Below are 12,146 nucleotides of genomic sequence, written 5' to 3'. Positions count from 1 at the left end.
CCCAGCTACTCAAGAAGTTTAGGTGAGAAGATCCCTTGAGCCCAGGAGTTTGACGTTGCAGTGAGTCTCAATCATGCCATCGCACTCCACCCTGGGGCATAGAGTAAGAACTTGTCTCCAACAACAGAAAAAGAAAAAGAAAAAAGGCTCAGAATGCTGTGTGAAGTCTTCCTTCATTCTAGCTGTCTTTCTCCACACACACGTGTCTGCTTCATGGGCCTCCCTTAGTACTTTGTCAATTTTTCCAGTGTGACTTTACCACCTGAACTGCACATCATGTCTTTACATGTTGATCCCCTTTGCTGCTAGGTTGTAGAGGACAATCTTTTGAATCATCTTTGTATAAAGTCTTAACTTTGCTAGATAATTAGTTATTGAGTTCCTGCTATGTGTTAAGCACTGGGGTATAAGGAAGGAAAATAAAAGCTGTCAGCGATGGCTTTCCTAAAGATCATGCATGAGCTGCGACTTACAGAGTGAGGTTAGCCAGATTAAGTGAGGCAGAGGGCAGGAAAGGGTGAGCACATGTCAGGAAGCAATGAGAGAGGGAGAGAAGCCTCCAAGAGTGTGTGTATTTCTCTGCAAAAGAGGAACGGTGAGGGCGCCATTGCCAGCAGCTCAGTAATTCCAGAGAAAAAGGCAGATGGGGAACGGGCTATGGATGAAGATTTGGGCAGAAATCAGTTTCCTTTTCTTTTCTTTTCTTTTTTTTGAGACAAGGTCTTACACTGTCTCCCAGACTGGAGTGCAGTGGAATGATCTTGGCTCACTGCAACGCGGCCTCCCGGGTTCAAGCAGTTCTCCTGCCTTAGCCTCCCGAGTAGCTGAGATTACAGGTGTGTACCACTACCGCCTGCTAATTTTTGTATTTTTATTAGAGATGGGGTTTTACCTGTTTGACCAGGCTCATCTTGAACTCCTGACCTCAAATGATCCACCTGCCTCAGCCTCCCAAAGTGCTGGGATTACAGACATGAGCCACCATGCCCAACCCAGAAATCAGTTTCTGAAATCCTTATATACCTTTAAGATGCTTGGACATTAGGTATTCAGGAGTGGTTCACGGATCTATTTGCATTAGAGATAATTAACTCTAAATACTGTGAGGAGCATAAAGTTCTGAGACATATAAACAAATGAACAAAGATAAAACGTAAGGCAATGTTGCAAAGATGATGCAGGCCTGAAATGTTTTCAGAAATATTTAGGATGTAAGTATAGTAGTCATTATAAGAATGGATTTTTACTGAATGAATAAATGTATATATCTGGGTCCCTGGAGCAATACGCTCTGCTCATTACTTTACAAACTTTATCAAATGAGAAGTAAATTAATCTACATACACTGTTTCAGTTACTTCTATTTACTTTACACTTTTTCTGTTTCAGTTTTACCGTGCGCAGGAAATGCATTTGGGTTTTGTGGTGGTTGTTGTTGTTGTTGCTGTTTGAGATGGAGTGTCGCTCTTGCTGTCCAGGCTGGAGTGCAGTGGTGCTATCGCAGCTCACTGCAACCTCTGCCTCCCAGGTTCAAGAGATTCTCCTGCCTCAGCCTCCCAAGTAGCCGCAATTACAGGCATGTGCCATCATGCCCAGCTAATTTTGTGTTTTTAGTAGAGATGGGTTTCTCTATGTTGGTCAGGCTGGTCTCAAACTCCCAACCTCAGGTTATCTGCCTGCCTCAGACTCCCAAAGTGCTGGAATTATGCCCACGAGCCACGGCGCCCAGCCATATTTGGGGATTTTCTTTTAAAAGTTCTGCTTCCTGGATTTACGAAGCTCATGAGAAAATAGAAGCAAACAAGTCATTTGCATAGTTAAGAAACTTTGGATTTATAACTTGTCATCACTACTCTAGAAGACTATTATCATGTTTTGTAAAACAAAATGTTAATTTTAGACATAAGAGGAAAAATAAATTAAAGCTATGGGGTGAAAACATATTGCATAATTTATTACTGTTGACATGATCATAGGACTGATTAAGAGCACTGAATTTCACTTGTATGTAAAGTAGACCCCATATTAGCCGCAGGTAGTCAATAGACTGGTGTTCTAGCAGAACTAAATTTGATGCTCCTGTGTTATCTTTAAATGATACAGCTCTTCTGAACACCCGTACTCCTAGTGCATGATTATCCACTAAGACAAGGTGAAGGGATGTGTGAGTACAGCTGAGGAGACACCACAAGGCAAATGCTCAATGGTTCCCATTAATATTGGGAAAATCAACACTATAATACAGAAAGCCATAGGCATTATATTTAAGATTTGGTTTGGGAAGGTATTTTTAGTGACATTGCATACTGTTGTAACTAATAATTGCAGAATTAGAGATGTAAAAATGAATCAAAGCCACATTGTGTTTGAGTAGGAAATCTGTAGACGTCTGTAGCAGCCCCCAATTTTTCCAATCCAGCCCCAAAATTCTAAATATAATCATGGTACCCACTCTCAAATTTATGTTAAATACTAACCTCAATGAAATTACTCTTTCTCCTTATTCTCTTTGTTATTTGTATGTTGTTTTCCTTAAAGGAAGAATACAAATGCCTTGCTAAGAAGCATTCTGTTTGGGTGTAGGCTGCACAAGGGGAGGAAACACAAAGTACTTTTGGCCACAAAATGACTTCTGAAAAGTCAGAACTATGGAAGCACGAACCCAGCCAAAGGAATCGAGAATAACATGTTGTATGCTTCTTCCCTTCTTTGTTCTTTTCCTACTCTAATAGCTGCGACTCACACAGGTAATGAAGAACAAAATTCCCTGATAGAAACACAGCTCTAAGATTAATCCTTTCTTTAACTATGAAGTTCATGTGTCCAAAGTCTGTAGTTGCTGTCTGATTTTTCTTCACTGATGGTGATAGACATTTATCATCAACTCACAACTTCCCAAATCTTTGAAAAGTCTTACTATTGATGATTCAACTAGTAGAAACACAATGTAAAATATCTGAAAATAATATTTTTATTTCTTAGAATGTAAATAGTAATACAAATTGTAATAAAGTGTAAAAATTCTTTCTTCCCTGAAGCAGTACCATATTGTCATCTACCCCACAAACACACTACTCCCTCATGGTCTAATGTATTTTACAATTCTTGTAATTGCTATTAACTCAAACAAGTTTATTTACCTTGTTTAAAGCTTCTGTTACTTACTACAATTTACTTTGAATCACTCAACGATCTCTATTATATATGTTGTTTTCCATGAGAAATTTGTTTATTAATAATTAAGATTCTTCAGTGGTAAGAAAATATTTGAATAACTAAGTTTGAGATAAACACATGACACTATTGTGTGTTTCTGTGTACTACACACAAAAACGTCAAAAAAATTAGAATGAATATACATTAAATTTAAAACTGCCTTCATTTAACCAAGATGATCTTCCCTCAATGCATGAATACCTTCAGAATTCACATGTGAAACCTTAAATATAGACCAAAGATTTGTATAAAATATAATAACCTTAACAATCTTATCTGTAGCCAACACAGTGGATCCCGCCTGTAATCCCAGCACATTGGAAAGCTGAGGTGGGCAGATCACCTAAGGTCAGGAGTTCGAGAGCAGCCTGGCCAACATGGAGAAACACCATCTCTGCTAAAATAGAAAAATTAGAAGGGTGTGGTAGCACGTGGATGTAATATCAGCTACTCAAGGGGCTGAGGCAGGAGAATTGCTTGAACCCAAGAGGCAGAGGTTGTAATGAGCCAATACTGAGCCACTGCACTCCAGCCTTGGTGATAGAGCAAGACTTTGTCTCAAAAACACAAACAAAAGACCTAATTTTTCCATTATAAAAATAAGTCTATGTTCACACGAGATCTGAAGAGTACACAACGCCGTGAGATAGGACAGAAATATATTTTAAAAGTTATATTCCTGGTTTCTGTATCAATAAAACAGTTGAATTTTAGCTTTTAGGACAAGTCAACGAAAAGAGCAAAAAATGCAGAAGTGAAACTTGAAAGGTCATTTGGCCATCAAGGGCTCATGATCACTGAACTTTCACAAACTATATATATTGTTCAAAACATTATTTCTGAATTTTGATTTTACTATCCCTGGAGTTTCAGATTCATTCAAGGATGTCCACGAGGTCAAATAAGACAATGCCACTTGCTATTTTCAATTTACTTTTCCAAGAACAGTGCAGCATTCTTCCTCAGAGAAGTGAATTGTCCTAACTTCATAGGCTAAAGGCTCACGAGTCACAGTTCTAAGAGCATTTATAAAATATGGTGGTGCATGCTTGTATTCTGAACTTTTCAGCTTTAAACTTTCATACAGTAAATATTAATAGATACAAACTGATTTTAAAAAGCCCTTTTTATCTGACATTTCTATTTTTCTTTCTTTCTTCATTTATCAGCAACAGAGAGTCTAACTGAAAGTGGTAAAGTGGTATAAGGGAATACAATGAAAAGTGTAAAATGAGTTAAACCAGAGATAATCATATCAATGTGGATGCATCTGGAAAATATTACACACCAAAGAAAGTGGCAGAAAGGTATGTAAAGTGTAGAACCACTCATGTAGCATTTTAGGACACAAATAAAACATTCTGCACATTACTTCTGAGCATCACAGTATAGTCAAAGATTTCAAAAGGACATTGAAATGAAAAACAACCAATTTACAATGTCGGTAGCCTCTATGCAATCACGTTTTAAAAACCTTAACACCAAAAAGTCTCACAATAACACTTTTAAAAGACTGTCTACCAGTTATAAATGAATTCCTCATTTTTAATAATCAAAGATGCCACAAACTCACACATACACACACCTATGCATACACCTACACACACAGTCTGCTCATTGGAACATCTGATTGGCTTCAGATCATCAGTGTAATAACACTAGCAGCAAGCCTCTAAAGTTAAAACAGAAACTGACACGTTAATAAGTAAAGCCTTCCTCTAGGTAAAGATCAGAACTCCAACCAGCACATAACTCACTGGAAATATCTTAGAGTCTCAAAATTCACTGTTTTGAATCACTGACAAGTACAAAAATTTCACATTGAAAAATTTATTCTATTCAAAATATTAAAAGAGAAACATCTGAGTTAAAGCTTACATTTTAAAAATATTTTTATGCTTCTAAATTTATTTTTATTCAAATATGAATACCAACAATAACATTTATGTCAATGCCTTCCATTCAGTTTTGAACAAATAGAGTAAGCGGTAAGAATAATGTGAGCACTTCCATCATTTAATGCACTTATTCCTAGCATTCCATTTGTATTGAAAACGTACCTTCTCTCAAGGTCTGTACTTTCTTTCTTTGTACTGCCCCTTTCACAGCAGGATCTTCAATTTTAGTGCTAGACTGAATGGGTTTTAAAAAGAAAATGATTCATAAATCATATATATTTTATACAATATGGAATTAGTGCTTCAAAAAATATACATAAAATTAATTACCTTCAAGGAAGGATGTTGTGCAAAAGACCCTACAAAGCAAAGGGGATATGTCATCAATTATATGTAAGTATGACAGGGCCAACCAAACATTCAGGCAGTGTTACTATCAAGCTGAGTTCTCATGCCTACTATAAAAATAATTACTTAGATTTTGAGGGTACTTCTCGGCTTCTTCTTTTCCTTGCCTAGGACAGCAACATGACAGAAATATAATGAGGAAAATAGGAATATAGGATTCCTAAAACTCACAGTTTACATTTCAATAGTGAGATTATGTTTCAAAGGCCTATACCTAAAACAGAAAAGCATGGATATCACTGTAAACACGTTGGCTGATGAGGAGAAAAGAGACCATTAAACAGATGGCGAAATCAAACCTGAGGGCATCAATGTCAAGGCTGAGGGTGAAGGTACAGAGTATTTTCACTCAACACATCAGAGGCATTGCTGCCAGCACACCACAGATAAATTCCCCATGTCCTGTTGCTGAGGAAATACACAGTTGAGATGACAGTTCAGGTGAACGTGCAATTCACCTCTCATCAAAGACAGTGTTCTAAATTGATCAGCTGGGATACACACGTATGAAATCACAGCTAATCAAAATATTCATTTTTCCTATGACCACATGGGCTACTACTGCAGCACCTACATTTCTCCTATCCCCTCGTTTGGAATTGAATTAGAGCTCTTTGATCCACTCATACAAGGCGGTCCATAAAACACATCAAATAAACCATGTAGAATCAGTTTCCAATATCAAAATATTTATCAAAAAAGGAAACACTGAAATACCACAGACTTGCTGGATATGAATACATTTTTATATTGCAAAATCAGTGCAGTATTTATTGAAAATGAGAGATTTGGTATTCACAGAATGAATTTTATAATATGATTGCATCTAAAATTAACTAAGTTTGGTATATTATCTTACACTGTAAAGAACATTTATAAAAACAGCTATCATATCAAATAACTGGCTGTCTCAAAAATAATTAGCCAAAGCATCTATATGCAACTTAATCACATCTTATTCACTCATGTCAGTGAAACTTCTCTCTCTGAGGCCTGACAGTTATCAAGTGAAATGAGCTGCTGCAGTTTACCCCAAGTCTGGCACTCCCTCCTGCCTCCAGTACTCTCCACAGCAATAACCTCTCTTGTGAGACTGGCCATACGCCAAAGCAGCTGGAAGTGACTCATCTCAAGTTTACTTGGCTTTAACTCCCAAGAACCCAGCAAATGTCTTTCTTTCCTCCCTCCTTGTCCTTTCACAATCCCTCTTCCTTTGAAAAAGTGATTTTTAGATCTGTCAATCTGATGCTTCCCTTCCTAGCTGCTTTTTATGGATCATTGCGACCACCGTTGTCATCTGTGTTCAGCAGTAGTATACGTCTGTAATCTCTCTTTTCATCTCATTCTCATTCCCCTGTGACTAGAATCCTGCTCAGCAATAAAAGGAAATTAATGCTTTCCCTGGATTCTGTTATTTTTTAAATTGCTCTCCAATGGTTCTTTTTCCAGATTCTCTAAAGGAAGGTTATTCCCTTGCTATTCAGGGCGTGTCCAAGGACCAGCACCAACATCCCCTGAGTACTCACGAGAAATGCAGAACCCCATACCTGCTGAATCAGAATGTGCACTTTCCAGAAGCTCCTCAACTGATTCATGACAATTTGAATGCCCTGTTCTACACTGATGTGCTTGCATATTGGTTTACCCTAATCGCCCTGTTTGGCCTAGCGTCAATTTCTTCCCTACTATGTCCCTGAATTTAATACTACATTTTAAGCCATAATGTTTCTAATGAACTTTTAATCAGGCAACACCTTCTCTACTTAATTTCTCCTCCATAAATCACCCAACACTATTCTTTTCAAATATGTTAATTTGGCCTACATGATACTATCCCATGAATTTACACTATTTTCTATAAAACTAAATTCTGGCCACACATGGCTGACCATTTACGGTGATATTCGTCTATGGTAGATAAAACACAGGTCTGTGTGGTAAAGTACCTCAATCCTTAATGCCTCCCCAGTAGTGAGGATGACAGCAAGAAAATATAATAGGAAAATGTTACTCTAATTTACTGACACATTTTGGTACTGGAAGCTCACTTTATCTTCTTTGCTATTTCTAACACCCTGTTCTTCCTTCTTCTACAGATCAATTTGACTTTACTACCTTCCATTACATATACCCGCATATGCTTTTTACAATTTATTCCATGTACACTCTGCCCTCTTCATTCTTTCTTTCTCTTTTATTCATTTCCTCCTCCCTCTCTCCTGACTTGCCTCAGTTTTTAGAGTATCTTAAAATGGAACTCATGACTCAGCTCCTTCAGCGGTGCTCCCAATAGAATCAATAGCTGACCCTTGGTTAGAGATACAACTTATCACCATTTTACTTCTCCTTTACTTATTATAGTTAATAGGACATTTTCTTTAGCTAGTAGACTATATTAGTGCTCATATTTGAAAAGAAACATTCCAATGACTTTTAAAATAAAATCCAGTTCTCACCTTCTCCTTTTCCATTGACTATTCCGTTGCCTTTTTCATGGGAAGGTCCAGGTAACGGCTGTGACACATCCTTGGGGACACACTTCTAAGGAAATATCAAGAGTTAGTTTCCATTTAAAAAATTATAATGAGTTGCATCAAGAGTTTCTTATCATTCTCTTTTTATGAAACTGGATCTCCTTCTGCCACCCAGGGCTAGAATGCAGTGGTACGATTATGACTCACTGCAGTCTCAGCCTCCCGACCTCAGGCAACATTCCCACCTCAACTTCCTGAGAGCTGGAACTACAGGTGCATACCATCATGCCAGGCTAATGTATTCATTGTTATTTTTGTAGAGACAAGGCCTCATTATACTGCCCAGGCTGGTCTCAACCTCCTAGGCTCAAGTAAACCTTCCACTTCTGCCTCCCAAACTGTTGAGATAACCAGTGTGCACTAGCACACCCAGCCCTAATCAATTCCTTTAAATAAACCTCAATGTTGCCCAGACATGGTGGCTCACACCTGTAATCCCAGCCCTTTGCAAGGCCAAGGTGGGTGGACTGCTTGAGTTCAGGAGTTTGAGACCAGCCTGGGCAACATAATGAGAACACATCTCTACACAGAAATACAAAAAGGAGTCAGGCATGATGGTCTGTGCCTGTAGGTCCAGCTGCTCGGGAGGCTGATGTGGGAGGATCACTTGAGCCTGAGAGGTGGAGACTGTAGTGAACCAAGATCATGCCACTACACTCCAGCCTGGGGAACAGAGCAAGACCCCGACTCCCCAAAAATTTCTATGTAAAATGTGAGAACAAAGAGAGATACAAATGAAAAACAAGCTTAATTGGTCAATGAAATATGAGTTTAAGCCAAGAAAGAAAAGAAACAACATGAAGTACAATAAAATACATGGAGAAATCGATCTATTATAGAGTGTTTTGGTCTTTCGTATCTCGAAGAATACTAATTAATATTTATGCTACAATTAGTTTATGTAACTACTTCTGTGATAGAGTTTATTACTCTAAGACATTCAAGTAGCTAAATATGGTCATCTACCACTACCTGAAAGAACATTATTACAACAGAGAGAAACCTGGAACTTTTCATCAACTTTCCACCCAGGAAAGGAATTGGTCACCAGAATACTAAAGAGTAATGTGATTTGCTTTCTAGGACGCGGATTTGCTTTCTAGGACGCGGATTTGCTTTCTAGGACGCGGATTTGCTCGGAACTGCGCCATCTTGCCTCCGTTCGTCCAAACATAATGTATGGCTTGAAATGATATATTTAATAGAATATGAGCTGGGGCTGATAAAACGTTTAAGAAATGTTAATGTAATCTCACAATGTTAACATTCCAGTTGAATGATACTAGAAAATATATTGTAACCCTCTTTGCTATTGATCACCTATTTCTAATTTATTTCCTTGTTATTTATGGCATAATTTCTCAATGTAACACATCAAAACTTATACACCTTTAAATATTAAGAAATAATACAAATGTAAGCAATATCTTCAATACCATATTTAATAATTAGATACATTAGATATATTAATTACAATATTCTATTATATAAAAATTCACTTGTCTATTTATACAGACAACACAACTATTAAGGCTGAATGTCTCCTGTCTGTAACCTCAGCACTATGAGAGGCTGAGGTGGGCAGAACACTTGAGCCCAATGGTTAAAGACCAGCCTGGGTAACAAGGCAAAACCCTGTCTCTTCAAATCTCAGCCAAGCTTGGTGACACAGGTCTATCGTGACATAGGTCAATAAGTTCAACTACCTGGATGGCTGAGGTGTGAGGATCACCTGAGTCCAGGAAAGAGAGATCGAAGTGAGCCAAGATCTCACCAGTGTCCTCCAGCCTGGGGGACAGAGTGAAACCCCATCTCAAAAAACAACAATTAAAATGCTTCTTACATGGAAGACTGTATTCTAGGCACTCCAGGAGATACACAAATGTGTTTACTGACCTCCAGTAGCTTATGGTATGCAGGAGCTTCCAATGCTTATTTAAACAACTAAATATCAAAACTTCAAAATTTGAAATTTCAGAATGTGATATAAGGACTTTGAGTGGTTATTTTATTTTATTTTATTTTACTTTATTTTATTTTATTTTTTAAGATGTAGTCTAGCTCTGTCACCCAGGCTGGAGTGCAATGGTGCGATTTTGGTTCACTGCAACCTCTGCCTGCCGTGTTCAAGTGATTCTCCTGTCTCGGCCTCCTGAGCAGTTGGGAAAACAGATATGTTCCATCATGCCCGGCTAATTTTCCTGTGTGTGTGTGTGTGTTTTTGGTTTTTTGTTTTGTTTTTGTTTTTGTTTTTGTTTGGAAACAGGAGTTCACCTCACTGGCCAGGCTGATCTCGAACTCCTGACCTCAGGTTATCTACCGAACTCAGGTGATCTACCCACCTCAGCCTCCCAAAGTGCTGGGATTACAGGCATGAGCCACTGAACCCGGCCAAGTAAATATTTTAAATAAACTACGATGATAAAATTATGATGTTAAAGTCTTACTAGATTGGTATTAAGAGTCTCTGCTTCTAGAACTGGTTATTTGCAGCAAAATATGTTATTCAATTAGAGGAAGTGTTTTTTTATAAACTCTTCATGGACAACTCATAAAACACACAAAAATCCCTTTGTGATACAAATTTTGAGAACATAAATTTAAATGTCTACATTTCCACAATTTATATTTTTAAATCAGATACATTCTTGTTATGTTGCCCACGCTGTTCTCAAGCTCATGGGCTCAAGCAATCTTCCTGCTTCAAACTCCCAAGCAGCAGGGACCACAGGTGTACACCACCACACTCAGCCATTTTTCTACAATTTTTAATGTTATTTTAATCTCACTACAGAATCAATAATATAGGTAGAGAAACAATCTCCCCTAGAAACTCTATGATACCAAAATAATAAGTTTGCAAGAAAAAGCTCTATGCTATGTCCTGGACATTTTCACAACTAAAAAGTACCAGAGCGGGTCCATGATTACTGCAAATCATTTGAACACTGAAGATTTATAGAGGCATAAATAGTATGAAAGTCACACTTGTATGATTGAAAAGTCAAAGTGTTACTACTTATCCAAATAAACCTTAACCAAATTTCATATTTCCTCTCTTGGGGAAAGCATTTACTAATGCAACTTTCCTGTCACTACTTATTTTCCGGTTCACAGCTCCCACCCTGTCACAGTACTTGTCAATTTTTGTTAGGTACCAAAGTTAAACAAATTTTTTGAACCAACTAGCCATATGTATGTTTTTCTCTGACCAGCTTTCCATTATCATCATAAAACAATGACAGGTAAATCAATGCTAAATTTGAAAAGTAAATACTGTGCAAAACTAGATTCAGAGTAAGAGAATTAATTTTACAAGAGACTACTTTACCTTAGTAGCAACGCTCATGTCTTTGTCATCCGACGTAGGCAACGAATCCACACACAGTTCATGGAAAATGCTTGAGACCAAAAACACACAATGAAAATGGGCAAGTTGATTTCTTTACAATTTTTATAACTGCCAGTTTATATCCAGCTTCCCCCTCAAACAAAAGACATAATCTGGGGAAAGGTCAGTGATCCATATATTAAATAATAATTCTTGATATAACTAAAATATGGCCTCTGTTCTAAAAATAGGTTTTAATTACCTATTTCTGCCTCCATCTGTCTAAATCTATAAAATATTCAATGAAAACTGACCTTGAGCTTTATAACAAATAGTGACAGTCACTATATTGGCAGAACCTGACAGGAATTTACACTCACAAATTATCTGTCCTGAAGCTGAACTTAAAACCAATTAATGGATGACATAAATTTTACCTAAATTGGAAGACAACGGATGACTTAAAACAAGGTAGAAAGATCCACTGTCTCTTTTCCTTGATCTATTTCTCCTTAAAAGACTAATCTGCTTCACTTCAAAATGGCAGTCTTGATTCCTCAGCATGGAACCCACTGAGGAAGGTCCTATTGCTTTCCTTTGCCCTAAATCAGTACAGGGAATCCCCTGCAATATTTGAAAGGTATGAAAGCTAAATGTACAAAAGTCAAATAACAAAGGTATATGTTCTTATTGAGAATATTTTTCCCAGAAAGATTAAAACACTAATAATTATAAAATCCCATTATTTTCACTCTATAG

General features: G+C 37.4%; 1 protein-coding gene across 3 annotated transcripts in view; it reads right to left on the bottom strand.

Annotated features, from left to right (window-relative positions):
* Positions 1 to 12,146, bottom strand: part of ANKRD20A1 (ankyrin repeat domain 20 family member A1) — a 59,530-nt gene that overhangs the window by 27,637 nt on the left and 19,747 nt on the right. For 2 of the 3 annotated variants that reach the window (XM_033208987.1, XM_033209125.1), the window contains exons 8-11: positions 11,388 to 11,457; positions 7,979 to 8,063; positions 5,445 to 5,473; positions 5,277 to 5,349 (exon numbers count right to left, since the gene is read on the bottom strand). In XM_033208987.1, the coding sequence (XP_033064878.1) occupies positions 5,277 to 5,349; positions 5,445 to 5,473; positions 7,979 to 8,063; positions 11,388 to 11,457 (257 nt within the window). The remainder of the gene's footprint in view (positions 1 to 5,276; positions 5,350 to 5,444; positions 5,474 to 7,978; positions 8,064 to 11,387; positions 11,458 to 12,146) is intronic. The other variant, XM_033209061.1, reaches the window with a different exon arrangement.

Source organism: Trachypithecus francoisi, unplaced genomic scaffold (genome assembly GCF_009764315.1).
Source record: "Trachypithecus francoisi isolate TF-2019V2 unplaced genomic scaffold, Tfra_2.0 Contig00260, whole genome shotgun sequence".
NCBI lineage: Eukaryota > Metazoa > Chordata > Mammalia > Primates > Cercopithecidae > Trachypithecus > Trachypithecus francoisi.
The sequence above is the reverse complement of the archived record's forward strand: the minus strand, read 5'-3'. Positions and strand labels throughout refer to the sequence as shown.